This window comes from Macaca thibetana, chromosome X (assembly GCF_024542745.1).
Source record: "Macaca thibetana thibetana isolate TM-01 chromosome X, ASM2454274v1, whole genome shotgun sequence".
Taxonomy (NCBI): domain Eukaryota; kingdom Metazoa; phylum Chordata; class Mammalia; order Primates; family Cercopithecidae; genus Macaca; species Macaca thibetana.
This window is the reverse complement of record NC_065598.1, coordinates 10,605,951-10,623,158: the sequence shown is the minus strand read 5'-3', so window position 1 is coordinate 10,623,158 and position 17,208 is coordinate 10,605,951. Positions and strand designations below refer to the sequence as shown.

At 42.5% G+C, this 17,208-nt stretch overlaps 1 protein-coding gene across 2 annotated transcripts; it reads right to left on the bottom strand.

The window, feature by feature from the left end:
- Positions 1–3,772: 3,772 nt before the first annotated feature.
- On the bottom strand, positions 3,773–15,515 carry LOC126946667 (holocytochrome c-type synthase). Of its 2 annotated transcripts, none has more exons than XM_050777277.1 (7): positions 15,301–15,515; positions 14,674–14,815; positions 11,870–12,021; positions 9,418–9,566; positions 8,223–8,342; positions 5,869–5,955; positions 3,773–5,250 (listed from the first exon to the last, which is right to left on the bottom strand). In XM_050777277.1, exons 2-7 carry the CDS (start codon positions 14,771–14,773, stop codon positions 5,052–5,054), a joined length of 807 nt encoding a protein of 268 aa, XP_050633234.1. In that variant the 5' UTR covers positions 14,774–14,815; positions 15,301–15,515; the 3' UTR covers positions 3,773–5,051. The 2 variants fall into 2 exon arrangements, with proteins under 2 accessions (XP_050633234.1, XP_050633235.1); XM_050777278.1 differs by having other exon boundaries at positions 15,359–15,515.
- Positions 15,516–17,208: the final 1,693 nt, after the last annotated feature.

Here is a 17,208-nt window from a genome sequence, read left to right as displayed (position 1 = left end):
TCTGTGCCCCTATCACATATGACCTTGGGTATGTAAAAGCATCAACTAAAAGCTAATTATAAATACAAGATAGCACGCACATGTACATGCCTCATTTTCCTAAACCAGTCTTAGGAACTATAATGTTTGCTCCAGCATCTGGTATGATTCCATAAAAACATTAGAATATCTGCCATGTGATATGTAAACCTCAGGTTGAATCATTTGCAGAAAGTGTTGTCAGCTTTTTCTTCCAAACTAGAGAGCGCACAAGCATGAAACAGACACTTTACCACTTATACCTATGGCATGAAATTTTACTGAAGGTACAGTGACAATCTCTACTGCAGCAGTAAATGTTTTTCTTTTAAGTTCAGGGGCACATGTGCACACTTGTTACATAGGTAAACTTATGTCATGGGGCTTTGTTGTACAGATTATTTTGTCACCCAGGTATGAAGCCTAGTACCCATTAGCTGTTTTTCCTAAGCCTCCCCCTCCTCCCACCCTCCACCCTCCAATAGACCCCAGTGTGTGCTGTTCCCCTGTGTGTTATCATTTAGCTCCCACTTATAAATGAAAACATGTGACATTATTTGTCATGAGTGTAGCAAGGCATAATTCATATGCTTCATTTTAATATACTGTATACCCCAAAAATTATATCATTTTTAAAATGTTACCTTAAGTTACAAGGAATATACATGGCTTTTGAAATAATTTTTGATACCTTTTTCTTTGCACTAAACATAACCTTGTAATAAGTTTTGAATCTGGATATGTAATATATTTTCATGGAGGGGGATAACCTTGTGATCCAAAGGACATTACAATGAGCTATATTTTAGATTAAGAAGCACAAGTAACTTTGGGAGGCCGAGATGGGCAGATCACTTGAGGTCAGAAGTTCAAGACCAGCCTGAACAACATGGTGAAACCCCATCTCTACTAAAAATACAAAACAATTAGCCGGGTGTGGTGGTAGGCACCTGTAATCCCAGCTTCTCAGGAGGCTGAGGCATGAGAATCGCTTGAACCCAGGAAGTAGAGATTGCATTGAGCCAAGATCATGCCAGTGCACTCCAGCCTGGGCCTCTGTCTTAATATTTATTTTTGTCAAGTGGGACTTGCATATCAAGTACCTAATTTGTTACCCTGATATTTTTTGAAAGATCAAAGGCTGTAGCCTGTTCTTTTTCCATTTGATGATTTTAAATAACATGAGCTTTCTTACAGCAAGCACCCAAACACCTGGTAATCCTTAAAATTGATCAAAATGAGGATTAGAGCCTGCTGTTACCCCTCTAAACTGATTCTCCTGGTGGCGGGGGAGGGGGGGAGGGGAATAAGGCCAGAGGATGAGAGACGTAGATTACACCTCAGCACTTTGATTTCTCTCCTTGCCGTTATTGATCATGGGGTGATAGCTAATATTTGCTGAACATTTCCACCCACAGGCTCTGTTGTCAGTGGTTTTAGGCATCACCTCAAAGTACCTGCAAAACAACTCTGGTAGGTCGGTTCTATTACTCTCGTTTCATAGCCGAGAAAGCTAAGGCCCAGAGACATTAAGAGCACACAGCAACTAAAGGGCAGAGCAAGGACTCTGCCTCCAGGACACACATTTGTAATCATCACACACACAGCCTCAAGCCTATGGTGACATAAATGACGGGTCATACAATTCTGATAGTCACTGCAAAGCTGAGACAGGAAATGTGCATTGCTTCACTTTCCCTAGGAAGCAATCTCTGGGAGAAGATACACCATAATGATGACTCAGTAAAGAAATTGATAACCATCTCTATATATTCAAAAATACTTACGTGAACTCGCACGCTGGGTATTCCGACAATGTGTTCCTTAAATTGGAGTTCTAGCATTTACCACCATTTCATTTATAGACTGTCCATAAGATTGTGAGTTCCCTACAAGTAGGGGTATTAGTCTGTTCTCATGCTGCTAATAAGGACATGACCAAGACTGGGTAATTTATAAAGGAAAGAGGCTTAATGGACTCACCGTTCCACATGGCTGGGGAGGCCTCACAATCATGGCGGCAGGCGAAGGAAGAGCAAAGGGATGTCTCACGTGGCAGCAGGCAAAAGAACCTGTGCAGGGGAACTCCCATTTAAAGAACCATCAGATCTCCTGAGCCTTATTCACTACCAGGAGAACAGCATACGGGAAACTGCTCCCATGATTCAATTATCTCCACCTTGCCCTGCCCTTGACACGTGGGGATTATTACAATTCAAGATGAGATCTGGGTGGGGACACAGCCAAACCATATCAGGGTTATACCTTTTGCAATTTTGTATTCCTTATATGATGCACAAACGGGACATAAACATTTTGTTAGCCAGTGAACTCATAGGAATACTAAATGTTAATATGCAATCCATTTGTAGCCCCAGCTTGTCTGCCAATACTTAGCCTGATGTTCAGTAATTTGTTCTGATTCTGAATAGTGCTATTTACACAGACACAAGACTTAGTTTAAAACTCCAGAGAATATCCTAAATGAGTTTCAAGCTGTACACGAAAATTCCTATCAGTATTGACCCCTGGACCCAATCAAGCATAATCTAGACACAAAACAGCTCTGACAATCCAGGAAGCCATGGTTTTTTTCTGGAAGTGATAAAATGATGTATAAAACTGTTGATCTTGTCATCAAGTTTGCTTGAGTTTAAAGCTTGTTTATCTTAAATAATACCATAGTCCTATAAAACAGGTGAATCCTGCCTTTGGCATAATTTTTTTGTTTCCAGTTACAGTGTTTTGTTTTTCATAAGAATGCCTTATCCCACACTCATTCAATAGCACTTAAGACCCCCCCAAAAATGCCAACAGTAATTATTTTCCTCTACAGTTTAAAAATATGTGATTAGGGCCGGGTGTGGTGGCTCACGCCTGTAATCCCAGCACTTTGGGAGGCCAAGGTGTGTGGATCACGAGGTCAGGCATTCAAGACCAGCCTGACCAACATGGTGAAGCTCCGTCTCTACTAAAAATACAAAAATTAGCCAGGCGTGGTGGCGTGCACCTGTAATCCCGGCTACTCGGGAAGCTGAGGCAGGAGAATCGCTTGAACTCGGGAGGTGGAGCTTGCAGTGAGCTGAGATTGTGCCACTGATCTTTAGTCCGGGCGACAGAGCGAGACTCCATCTCAAAAAAAAAAAGTGATTAGCAGATGAAAAAGTGGCCGCTTGGAGTACGGAGACTGTAGCATTGCTTTATTATTATTATACTTTAAGTTCTGGGGTACATATGCAGAATGTGCAGTTTTATTACATAGGTATACATGTGCCATGGTGGTTTGCTGCAGCCATCAATCCATCATCTATATTAGGTATTTCTCCTCATGCTATCCCTCCCCTAGCACCGCCCCCCAGCCCCTGACAGGCCCCAATGTATGATGTTCCCCTCGCTGTGTCCATGTATTCTCATTGTTCAACCCCCACTTATGAGTGAGAACATGCGGTGTTTGGTTATCTGTTCTTGTGTTAGTTTGCTGAGAATGATGGTTTCCAGCTTCATCCATGTCCCTGCAAACGACATGAACTCATCCTTTTTATGGCTGTGTAGTATTCTATGGTGTATATGTGCCGCATTTTCTTTATCCAGCCTATCATTGATGGGCATTTGGGTTGGTTCCAAGTCTTTGCTATTGTGAACAGTGCTGCAATAAACGTGTGTGCTGGATTATAAATCACTCTATTATAAAGCATTGGTTTTATAAAGATATGTCTGAACAAACAATCGTTAAGTGTAAAATTACTCCAAAAAATTTTCAAAACCTGTGAACTAATCAGCTTTATTTTCAAATATACAAGTATTTTGAAATGCAGAGTTTATGGCTGTTGTATTTCTTAAACTCCACACAAAACTGACAAATCCATACCAAATTAATCACCCACAGACTGCCAATTTCATCCACTAATTTAACACTACAGCATTCAGGATAAATTAAAGGATTTAATAGTATAGGCAGTTAAAAAAAAAAACAAAAACCAGCAGTCATTTGTAACATACTGCTATAATTAGAACAACCAGTTTATGGATTACTGGTACAAAAAGTTTCAATGGCAAACTTAGAGCTTCCTTAAAACAAACAAAATCTAGACTGAGTTGAAGCATTCTCCATCTGGGAAAAAAAGGCTCATCTTGTGAATTTTAACACTCAGCCAAATATAAAATCATGTTTTAGAGGGGACCATCACTGATAGTAGGACTTAAGCCAGGCTTTCAAGGTTTGGATTAGGCCAACTGATTCGGGGAAAGGTGGAGGCTGCCAGCAAAGGAAGCAATGAGATTCGAAGTTGGGATAAGTTGTCAAATACCAGGAACAATGAGGAGACCTGTTTGTTGGGAGCAGAGTTACATATTAGAATAACAGGATTTAAAGGGAACATTTTTTAAAAGGTATGTTCCAAAGGAAGGTATAGTTGAAAGTACTCTATTCAGTCTAAGAAATTCATATAAATCAGATTTGGAGAGAATTTAGCTGAGTACCTTTACAGTGTACAACTTTGCATTTTGTTAAAGGTCACAATCATACCATGGGGCTTTAGAAATAATGGTAACTTTTTTTAAAAAAAGGTATAATCACCTCTTATTTATAATGAACAGTTTTAGTTAAAATATTTGGCCAGATGAAAGCTCTTGAGCACCACCACGGACTCTCAGGCTTCACATCTCTCGAGTATTCCTGAGAAAACAGTAAGAAAAAAAGCAACTTTCATCACTTTTTAAGAGCTCTTTTTCAGAGGTTGTTCAGGCTTTTCGAGATGAAATACACAGGCAATACTGCGGGTAAAGGAAAAACTGAGGGACTGCTTCCCACTTAAGCTAAGTAGGAAGAAAACAAAATGATCTGCTATAAACTGCACGGTACAATGCAACTCAAAAGTGAACAGTGCATAGTATCCTTCACTAAGTGAAGGAAAAAGTGTGATTACCCACTTGAAGTTCCCATTACATCATGAGTGCAATTCAATTTGGGGAAAATAGTTTAATGTATCTCTCAGAAAAAAAATAGTTTATATTTTTCCATCTCAAACAGTGCTTTACGAGGTCCAACGCCACCAAGCGACTTTCATTCTGTCCCATACTGCCGAAAGCGAATCTAAGGCAGGACGGACATCCAGGATGGTGAACTGGTAGTCCTTGTTGACTTCACCACCATCATAATAATCAATCACATATCTAACTTCTGTCCCGCAACGGTTTATGATCCAATCATGCCTATCAAAAGGCAACTCATACCTGGAATAAAAACATGCCACTGAGTGTTAAAATGCTTGCACTGCATTTAGTCCCAGTTTAAGCTATGTGAAAGCTCAAGAAGCACATGCAAACACCTGCTCCCAAACACCTAACTGGGGAAGTCAGACTCAAAGCATCACATAGTGAACAGTACTAAGGGAAGATGGCACTGAAGAACTGTGGTAAGTCCAGATCACATGGCAGCTCATCTGCCTACAAAGGAATTAAGGTCAGTAGGGAAGAGACCTAAGCCAGGGAGGTCAGCTGAGATACTGCAGAAATGCAGGTGTGAGCAAAGAATCTCAAGTATGCTAGAAAAGAAAGGGAGGATGGCTAAGTGCATAAACCCAAAGACATAGATCATGGGAAGAGTAAGAGGGCAGATCCAAAACATGGACGATAACTCCATTCAACCCTATGATAAATAGAAAGCAATCTTCTACACCCTAATAAATCTGCCCATTAATGGACAAACCTCAGGGAGAGAAAGAAATCTACAGCTGAATATGGATTAGGTTTTGCAAGATGGCACTGCAATTCTTAGACTGGTTTTGGTGTGAAGAGAAAGTTGACCCGGATCTGAAGATGGTGAAACAACACTTCTACGCTGACACTCACCCCATCCAGGAACGAATTCGTGCCCTTGGTGAATACTCTTTTGCTTTCCCTCCGAACCGGATCAATGATGGACCACAAGGACACTCTCTAGAATTCCCCAAATAAGAAAAGTCTGTTAAAATACTTTCTTTTCTTTGACAAAGATAATGTTCTAATTTTTCAGTAATATACTTTTTTCCTGTATACATTTCACATAATATAACATTTACAGAGAAAGGTAAGTTCCAAAACAACTCAAACAACAAGTGCCTATTTGTTAAAAATGTTTCTCTTTCCTTCTGGACTGGGTGCGTTCCATCGCCTCCCCTTCCTTCTGGATATCTATACTGCACTTTGCAGGAGTCAGGACACATGACCTTTCCATTTCGTGGAGGAGGAAAGGCACATTAAAAAAACAAAGAAACAAAACAGCCTCAAGTATTGTGCATCATGCTTCTTTCTCTTTGGCACATAGCAGCTGGGGTTTTTCAGACAAACAAGAAAATTCTATTCTTTCATTTCAAACCAATGAACAGCCTTTATGAAGAAAAGAAAATGATGGATTAATCCCTAGAAATGGATTGTAATTAATATTGGACCAGCTCCTTAAAAACTACACATAAGATGAGGTGTAGCAGAGTCCTAGCTGGCAAATGCACTCCCTCTACCCACAGACCCCTGCTGAGGATTCTCTAGGTGCCATCCCTCTGTGGGCACCAGGGTATAGCAGTGCCAACAAGACCCTCTGAGCCCTGTCCTCGTGGAGTTCACAGCCCACCTACAGGCTAGACAGACAGCTGTTTCCAAGACAGAGGGAGTGGTGGCCAAATCAGGAGGCCACCTATATTGTTAGCTGCTCCCATGGATAACAAGATAGGTGTCTAAGTAAGTGGGAGGGAGAAAAATTTCCAAGGTATAAAGGACTTCTACTGCAGGACTTATGAGTTACTTTTCTTCTCCTTTTAGGAACTACTCCTTAACATCTCTTCTCAAGAGGGTCACAGGCAAAAAGGTAAACTCAATCTAGGCAAAACTTTCTTCTGCAGACCATAGCATGAGTTTTTAAAAGGTCTACTTAATTTTGACAGAAGATAACTGGAGAAGGAATTGAAACTGACAAACTGAAATTCCCTTTTCTCTCTTCTCTTTGCTCCATAATCATACAAGTAATTAGCAGGTGGTCTTAATTAGAACACACTTTCAAAGTAGGTCACTGTAAACACTTGTGGCTCCTCTCAGGCCAGAGGTTACTGAGGGCAACATGGTCGCAGTTGTTCCCCTCTCACATGAACCCACCCCAGGCCTGAGGCTCAGTCAGTGACAGCCAGGGAGTGCAACCAATGAACTTCAGAGTGCAAATATTAAAAACAAACAAAACACCTTAAAAATCATTAAGTGGACTTTGGCCAAGAAATTAATCACATTGTGCAATGAATTTAAAACCACTGTTTATGACATAACCTGGCTCAAACCAGCAGAATATGCAATGCTCTAGATACACCCAGCCTAGGCACCACCCGAAACGGACTAAGTCAGACACCCTGGGGGTGGGGCCCAGCATGCTAGGTTTTAACAAACCTTCCCCATGATCCTGATGCACGCTCCAGTGTGACAACCACTACTATCAACAGTCTGAAGCCCTGTCTCCTTTAACACACACAGCTGCATTTACCTATTCTCCCTGAGAAAAAGGGCTCTGAGTTAAGACATCTCTTTGTGTTTAGTCCTAATGGGGATTAAATAAATGCTATTGAGGGAACAAAAATGTCTTTCCCACCTCCCTTGGGGCAGATGGCATTTTAGCATCTCCCTTCCCACATGCTCTGCTTTTGAAGGGCTGTGATGCTCCTTCTGCTGAGAGGCACGGTCTCTGTCCCTTCCCCTTGAATCTGGGCAGGCTCCTGATGCTTTCTGGAACTCTAGCTATTGCAACCTAGCCACCATGATAGGAGGAAGCCGAAGCAGCCATATTCAGGGGCCATGTGGAGGTGTTCTGGCCAAAAGCCAGTACCACTTGCCAGAGGAGTAAACGAGCAGGCCTTCAGAAGACTCTAGCCCATGGCTCGGAAGCCATCCTGACCACTGAGTCTTCGCAGCTGAGGCCCCAGATATCAAGGAACAGAGACAAGCCATCCTTGCCCTGTCCTTGGCGTATTCCAGACCCACTGAATCCACAAGTCTAATAAAATGGTTGCTATTTTTCAACTAAGAAGGGTGGCCTGTCATGCAACAACTGTCCCTGAGCCATGCCTGCTACATAAAATGTTTTATTAGAATAACAAATGATTTGAATAAAATGTTAAAACTCTAGAAAGCTGATATGAAATAAGAAAGATGCTTGAAAGATTTGTTTTTAAGATCTCAAACATACTTACGCAGCATGAAGGGCTTCCCACTTCAAAATCTCCTTCCAAGCCTGCTCGTTATTCTGATTGTGAATTCTAATGATATTATACATATCCTTCTGACTGATATCCTCATCTTTCCACTTCCACCTAGGAAAGAACATATGGTAAAATCTGACAAATGTTCCTAATAATGCCATAAAGTTAATCCACATATTTTCATAAGATGATTTATTCAACATTCCCCTTTGAGAAAGAACTAAGAATGCTCACTTTCTCTGAATTTAACAGATCTAAGGCTCATTTTCAAGATTTACCCATGATCATGGAGCAGCACTATAAATCCAAAGCTACTACAGAAGCATTGAAAACAAATATAAAAGGTTCATCTTAGTCTCATTTTACTGAGTCACAGTAAACCAGACTTACAGAATCATCTATTTTTACGGTGACATTTGTTCAGATAGTACCACTGATCAATGATCCCCTAACTTTTTCTAAACATTTTATCTAAAAGTGTTTTCAGTTTTTTAAAAAAACCTATTGATGGTTAATTTTAATGTGTCAACCTGACTATGCCACAGGATGCCCAGACATTTGGTCAAACATGCTGACTGTGTCTGTGAGGGTGTTTTTGAATGTGAGTAACATTCTAATCAGTAGGCTAAGTAAAGCAGACTGCCCTCCCTACTCCGTATGGGTGGGTCACATCCAATCAGTTGCAGACCTGAATGACAAAAAAGCTGACCCTTCCATGAGTAAGAGGGAAGGTCTTCTGCATGACTGCTTGAGTTGGGACATTGGGCTTTTCCTGCCTTTGGACTTAAACTGAAACATCAGTTCTTCTTGCATCTTGAGACTGCTGACTTTCAGACTAGAAGTGTGCCATTGGCTCTCCTGGGTCTCCCGCTTGCTGACTGCAGATCTTGGGACTTCTCAGCTTTACATAATTGTGTAAGTCAATTCCCTACAATACATATCTTCCTGCCCTCCTTGTCTCCTGCCCCTCTACACATATCCTATTGGTTCTGTTTCTCTTGAGAACCCTGATGTAATACACTGGCCTTGCACTTACAATCTGACAGGTGTGAAAAACCAGGTGATTATAAACTGATTAATACATTAAAATGTACTATATTGTTTTGAAGGTAAAAAATCTCTTCAGCACACAACTCTTGGATATTCTGACAACCAAATTTTTATTTTAAATAATATGTTCACTCACCCTTTCTTTAACATTGCATTCCAGAACATCTGCTCGGAAGGGTAAACCCACTTTTTCTCTGAATCTGCTCTGGGAATGGATGACTCTTCTCTGACAGTAGATAATACAAATGGCTGATCTGGAGCTGGTGTTTGATTGGGTGGTGGCATCTAAATAAAATAAACAGATTTTCTTTTATAGGATATAAAGTAAAAGGCAATATAATTAACCACTTCCTGGAAAGCAATACATCACACAGAAAGCACAGATTACTTATTAAATCAGTGACATCAAAATTTCAGACTTCTCAGATAATTTGATTGTTTTGAAGAGTCAGATTACTGAGGTTGTGTTTCTTCACTGATTAAGTTCTCAAATATGGTAAACAATGTGGTTAAATTTTTGGCCTCTTTCTCCTTTGAACAAATTTAGAAGTAATGTCACCAAGGAATAAGTAGAAACTAATGCCATGATCTTCAGGCATTTCTAAAAACTTTATGACAGGCTTTTCAAAAATGACTACTCACTCTCTGGGGAAAAGTCTCATAGCACACATGTACAGCACTGCTTTTTTTAAAAAATATTCTCAGATTTTTTAGGTTTCTGCTTATGCTTCATCCCTTAGGCAAAATATACTACAGATGAGTCTTTGCATCTCAACACTGCCAGGTCAGAAGGTGGGAAGAATCCCTTCTCCCAGACATGTGGGTCACCAATATTGTTATGCTAGCACTTAGCCTTAGCCAGGGTCTCTCATCCGTGGCACTACTGACATTTGGAGCTGGACAATTTTTAGTTATGGCGGTCTAAGTACTGTAGGATGTTTAGCAGGATATTTGCCTGAGGGGCAAAATCACTCAAGGTTGGGAATGACTGGCCTTGAACTTTCTGTGTTAGAAGTATAAAGGATTTCCTAGTAAACATTAATTAAAAGTCTCCATCACAACAAGGCCCTCAGTTAGAATACCGACAGCAGGAAAGGCCATGTGTGGTAGGCACTGCAGAGTGTTCTACCTGCATTATGTTAAACACACTTAAACACAGTGTGTTTAAGAACATGGGTCTGAGGTGGATAAGGATTCAGGTTTTGGCTCTGCCACTTCCTAGCTGGTGATGTGGGGTGAATGACTCCTTCACTCTCAGTATCTTCAGTCTGAAATGGGGACACTAAGAATACTGGCCACACAGAGTTGTTATGAGGATTAAAGGGGAGAATGTAGGGTGCTTAGCTTAAATGCTACAGAAGTGACCAAAAGAGGCTGGTCTGAGTACAGTTTACAACTAATTGATCACAACCAGTTACAGATTTCTTTGTTCCTTCTCCTCTCCCACTGCTTCAGTTGGCTAGCCTTGAATGAAAAAATTTTTAAAAAGGGACCAAAAGAAAAGTTAGCTGCTATTCATATTCTCACTACATATCATGATCCCATGGGGTAAGTGTCTAGGTCTGTAAGATTCCAAAAGGCCCATGTTCTGAACCACTCACCTATTAGAGATCATCTAGGCCAGTGGTCTGCCAGGGGCTTCGGATAATTGTTGTCTGTCACTGCTTTCATGCTACAGAGAAAGCAGCAGCAGCAGAACTGAGTAGTATGACAGAGACCCTATGGCCCATAGAACCAAACATATTTACTACCTGGCCCTTTATAGAAGCAGTTTGCCAAAGACCTCTGGTGCAAATATTTGAAGGCCTATGTGCAAGATAATCTTGGTGCATTGTCCAAAACTTTATTTTCAAAAACAGGCAGTGGGCCATAGTTTGTTGATTCCTGAGGTGGACGCTGCTATTGTATCTCCCACGCCCTTTCTTTTCCAGGCTAAATATTTCTAGTTTCTTTACATGCTGCCTGGTTTGCTAAAATTTCTACTCCTGATAATCCCATGGCCCTCTAAAGTATATGCCTGAGCCTCCTGTTAAAACATGATTGCAAACTTTAGACCACAATCTCTGATGCTGTCCATCACAAAATGTAGTGATGTCACATCTACCTTGCCCTCACTTCTCAATGGCATTAAATTTGCTGGCAGTCACACAACAGTGAACCACCCTAATGACTCGTGCAGGCTGGCACCCTATTGTACCTGAAGAAGTTCCCCAATCATGTAATGTGTCTACAAAGTTTCCCTAGACCAAAGATACCTTAATTAACTCTAGCTATGGTTCTTACAGAATTTCCCATCTACCACCTACCTAGTAACTCTCCCAGAAGAAAATATTCATTTGGTATGGCTTATTCCCAGTACAACTATGCTGGCTGCTCATAATCACTGGTTTTTTTTTTTTTTTTTCCCCAGGCACTCCCTGAAACTACACTTATTAACACATCTAGATTTTCACTATAGATGGAATATCTAACTTCCCTGTTTTCAAAGGACAGAAGAATTCATCCTAGCCATCTGCAACTTGTCTTAGGAGTCTGTACAAGCAACTCTGCATAAAAAGCTCCAGAAAGAAAACATGAGTGTGGATTACCAGATTTGAAGGATCTAGATTCTCCTTATTCTCAGCAGCAGTGCCCCTAATGGGACACTCCACGTACTCATAGGCGCGTTCCTGGTGGGCAGGCACAGAGTATGTTTTCTTCTCACAGTTTGGGCCAGATGGCTCTGTACTCACTGGACACTCTGAAATAATCAAGTATAAAAATGGTGTCACCATGAAGGCAGGACATCTAGCTCTCTCAATTGAAGCACTAAAGTGCTGAATTTCTGACCAATGATTACCACCACAGGAAAAGTCAGGTTTCTTCCATTTAAATCTACCAAAAAGTTAACTAGCTAACATTCCAAAATCCTAAAGATGAGAAGGTTCTACAAATTTACATTTCCTTTGAAAGAAAAATGAGTACCCATTCTCTAATTGTATCACACCCCCAGCAAAAATAAGCCAAAAAACCTTGGCAGTTGCAAGAGCACGTGTTTTCCATGCCATGGTTTAAGTAACCTGGCTGAAGGAGCAGCTGGGGAGCTGTTAGAGGAACCTAAGTGGGGACCAGCCACATTTCACAGGGTCTCCTTGACTTTTCATTCACTTGTTCCAGAGAAGTCCAGCCCCAAACAGGACACAGTTGCAATCCAGGCTTTCATTACTGATGCATTATCTCAGGTACAAGGAATGGGAGAAGAAAATGAACAGAGGAGACATCACAAAGCCTACTGCAAAAAAATCTGAATGCCACTCTGCTTTGTCCCAAGACTGAAACAAGGCATAGGAAAACCACGTGGCCTAGGGCCTATTCCCATCAGTCAACGGCAAGAGTTTAACAGGAAAAGGCAGACAATAAAGAAAACATTCTACAACCCATACAGGATCAAGATGCCCATTACAAGGGAAGGTCTGAGCCTAATGAGATGAGCAATAGCAAGGGTTATGCCCAAAGACCCAGGACGCTGATCCCAATTAGTGGGAGACTGGGAAACTGATTCAGAGAATGAGCAGGCACTTGGAGAGCTGTGACACAGAAGACAGCTGCTCATGTAATGGAATCTTGGCCTCAGGCAGCAGCAATAACTACAACCATACACATGAAAAAGATGAGTTTGTTTTCACTTCCTTCCCTGCACTTCTCCTCCCAAGCCCTCATTTCCTGGTGCCCTGTGCCACTGCCCACTTTAGGGGTGAAGACTTGCTATGCCTTTCTTCTCTACCACTGAAAGCACCAATCCTTTTCAAGTCATAGATCCCAGCTGGGTGTTAGAAAGAAAATAACATTTCAATTTTTCACATCATATAACCAGTAGCCCCTATGATCTCCTATAGACACCCACATTCTTTATTAATGTAATAAGTCTGGCAGCTCTCAAAGATATACAGCAAATGAAATAAAACCAAAGAAAGAGTTCTAGGATCTCGCTGAGGACACTCAGAACAGCAGCACACCTGCTTTGGCTGATCTGTCTCAATTCTTCCTGTACAAAGAAACCCCAGAAGAACACTGTCTGTCCTTGTCCAAGGTCACAGAACTTTTGCTGGCTTTGCCACTTACTATGTGACTTGGAGCATCAGTTACTCCAAGTCTTAGTTTCCTTGACTATAAAATAGGGAAAAAACCGACCACACAGCTTATGAAGATGAGAATGTAAGCTCCATCAGGCAAAGCTCCATTTTGTATAATGTTAGTCTCTCGTGCAGAAACAAACAAACAAAACCCAGCAGTGCTTGGTACAGAATGGGCAGTGACCTCTCAGAATCGGCTGGCTGACTGAAGAAATGAATAACATCACAAGCATTAGTACTCAGTAAGCACACCATGTTGCTTCCACCCTTCACGACTTACTGATTCAAGCCACACTTTAATACAAACAATCTAAAGTAGACCTGCATCAATTAATAATGAAAGACAGCTTTTCCATTTTCATTTTCTTATCTAAAGAATGGACAGCAAGCCCATTAGGTGATGGCTTACTTTTATATATAAGAATACTGAAATGGCTATGGGAGCAAAGGTTATTTATTAAGACAGCTAGATCCAGACCAAGGTTTCTCAACCTTGGCCCTCTTGATATTTGGGGCCAGCTGATTCTTTGTTGGGGGACTGTTCTGTACATTGTACGATGTTTAGGAGCACTCCTGCCCTCTATTCACTTTCCTCTCACTTGTGACAACCAAAAATGCCTCCAGATATTGGCAAATGTCCCCTGTGGGAAGGGGCGATTGCCCCCCTCCAGTTAAGAACCACTGATGTAGGCACAAGTAAACTTTGGGAAGTTGGGGCTGGTTTAGAGTACTCACTATGTTCTCATGTACTATCTCAATCATCATGACAGGCTTGTGAAATATTATTATACACTCATCTTACAGATGACAGACTGCGGCTTACAGAGTTAACTTGTCTAGACTCACAAACCTCAATAAGACGCAAAATAAGGACCAGACCCAGGGTGCCTGACTCCCATGCCTACCAGCCTCAGCAGCATACTACACTGCCTCTTCCTTTAGAGCCTTTCAAGAATTTTTTTAAGACAGTCTCACTCTGTCACCCAGGCCGGAGTGCAGTGTCACAATCTTGGCTCACTGCAACCTCGGCCTCCCAGGCGATCCTGCCCACCTCAACCTCCCGAGTCGCTGGTACTACGGGCACCCACCACTACCTCTGGCTACTGTTTGTATTTTTTTGTAGAGGCAGGTTTTTGCAATGTTGCCCAGGCTGATCTCGAACTTCTGAGCTCAAGCAATCCACCCACCACGGCCTCCCAAAGTGCTGTCACAGGCGTGAACCACCGCACCCGGCCGTGAATTATCTTTTGTTTTCATTTTCTAGACAAACGGCCCATTACCTTTCATTTTCCCTTCATGCATCGGACATCCTGAAGGTGGGGATGCTGAAGTGTTTGAGGCCTGAACTGCAACAGCAGGAGCAGATGGAGACAAACCCATGGCTGGAAACAGTGTTGACTCCAAACAATTTTAAATTTCCACCTGCCAAAACAAACAGACAGATTAATGTCTCTGGACTCTTCTAATCTGGTCAACTCTTGTTCCTCCCTCCTCTTTGTCATCCCATGGGCATCTACCAGGCAGGGTACTAACTTCGAGGGACAGCTTTAATATATCGCCCCCTTAGGGAAATACTGTGAAACCCAGGCCAACCTCTGGGGGCACGTATCTAAGGCAGTGAGGATTTTGGGACTGAGGTGAGGCAGTCGCTGAGAAACCACGCCACAGCCAGGAGGTACAGGCCTGAGGCGGGCGTGGGGCGAGGGTTTCCTAGGAGTGGTGACCCGGGTGGAGGAAGAAGGGAGGCCCACTGAGCCCAGACTTGACCCCTGACCCCAGAGCCTTAGCGAGGGGCTGGGGGTCCGGGAAGGGTGCGGCGCATGAATAGGAATTCGAAGAAACGAAGTGACACCAGAGGTCGAGGAGGTGCCAAGTGTCTTCCCCACACCGTCCCGGCGCTTGCCCACCTGCTCCAGCCCGCGGTCCCCAGACCAAACCGGCCGCGGCCAGCCTGCCCTTCTGCACCTGAGCCCTCCCCCGGGCTGCTCCGAGAGGCCGGTACCGCCTTCAGTAGCCAACCCGAACCCACAGCAGCAGTGACTTCCCGCCGCCGCCGCCTTCCTCTCACTGGGTCACCGCTGTGGCCACGGTCACCGCCGGCGTTCTCACGCACCCCTACTTCCTTTTCAGAAGGCGGGACTTCCGGGCACGCGGGAGGCGGGCTGAAGAGTAGTATTTTCCGTCAATCACGGAGAGCAGCTTCCGTCCCCTCGTCGCCTCGGCCTGTAGCTGCTGCGGGGGCCGCTCTCTGGCCCCGCCCCTCCAGGCCGGGAGCCTTTTTCAAAATGCCAGCAGTGGCAGGTAAGGCTGTCTGGTCCAGAGACTTCCCTAGAGTGAAGAGCTCTACTATGTATGCTTTATGCGGCAGAGGGAGTGCTTTGGAGTTTTTAAATTTCTGGTTTTTTAAATGTTATCCCATCAGTTTTAATTGTAGCAGTGATTCAAGAAACGTTAGTAGATGCCCATAACTTCGGTGGTGGAGATCCAAAAGTGAACAAGACAGTGTTCTGGCTGCTAAGTTCTTCTTAACTGGGTGTGTGATTTTGAATGTCTGTATTTTCATTTACCTCCAACAAAAATGTAGCATTTTCTACCGTCAGGAATGTAGGCAACAAATCCTAGTACTATTAGCTATATGTGGCACTAATAAACATCACAGATAAATTATGTCACATATGGTTGTTGTGCCTGTCTCAAAATATCATCCATCCACTACTTTGAAATTAAGGTAATTTGATCTTGTTACTTAAAGTGTTAATAAAGAAACATGTATCTTTCTATATAACTATAGTGGCTCTGTGAAATATGTCCAGATGCCCCCTGGTGCAGGAAGTGTTGGGGGCTCACAGCTTTCAGCTGAGTCTCCAGGAATTGTCCTCTGCCTAAGAGAATTTCCTCACACAAAATCACATTCCCTCCTTGGGGACGGTCTGCATCCTATGAGGGTCTCTGCAAGGGCACGTAAGTCCAGACCCCTAGCCCCAGGGGGGGCAACTCAGAAGGGCCATCCCAGCATCAGAACTGCCTACAGAATAGCCCAAGGATTCCATTTCAACTACATTGACTACATCACAGCTCAACTTCTCTCTTTACCCACAATTCTTTTGTCCCTCCCACAATTCCCTTTCACTCCCACAATTCTGTTTTGTTACCCACAATTCTGTCTCCCACAATTCTCAGTTCCTTCCACAATCTTCTGTCTCTCCCACAATTCCTTATTTCTCCCACAATCCCAAGTCACTTCCAAAATTCTATTCCTTCCCACAATTCATTTTTCTGTCCCACAATTCCTTGTCTTGCTCACAATTCTCTTGTTTCTCCCACAATTCCCCATGTTTCCCACAATTCACTTTTCTGTCCCACAAATCCCTGTCTTGCCCATAATTCTATTGTTTTTCCTACAATTTGCTGGGTTTCTCAGAAATCCTTTATTCTTTCCTTCAAATTCTTGTATCTCTCAATTTTCTATTTCCCACAGTTTTGTTTCTCCCACAGTTCTGTCTTTTCCATCACTCCCTATGACTCTGTTTCTCACAATTCTTTTCTCTCAAAATTATTCATTTCCACAATGTTCTGTTCACTCACAATACTCTGTTCTTATTCCCCAGTCTCTCCCGTAATTCCCCATTATCTCTCATAATTCTGTTCTCTCACAATATTCTTTTTCATGATTTCCTTTCTCTCACAATTTTCCCTTCATTCTCATAATTATTCCTTCTCTCCCACAACACCGTATTCTCTCCCATGGTTTCCTGTATCTCCCATAACTCTCTGTTCTCTCCCCCAATTTTCTGTCTCTCCCTGAGTTTTCTGTT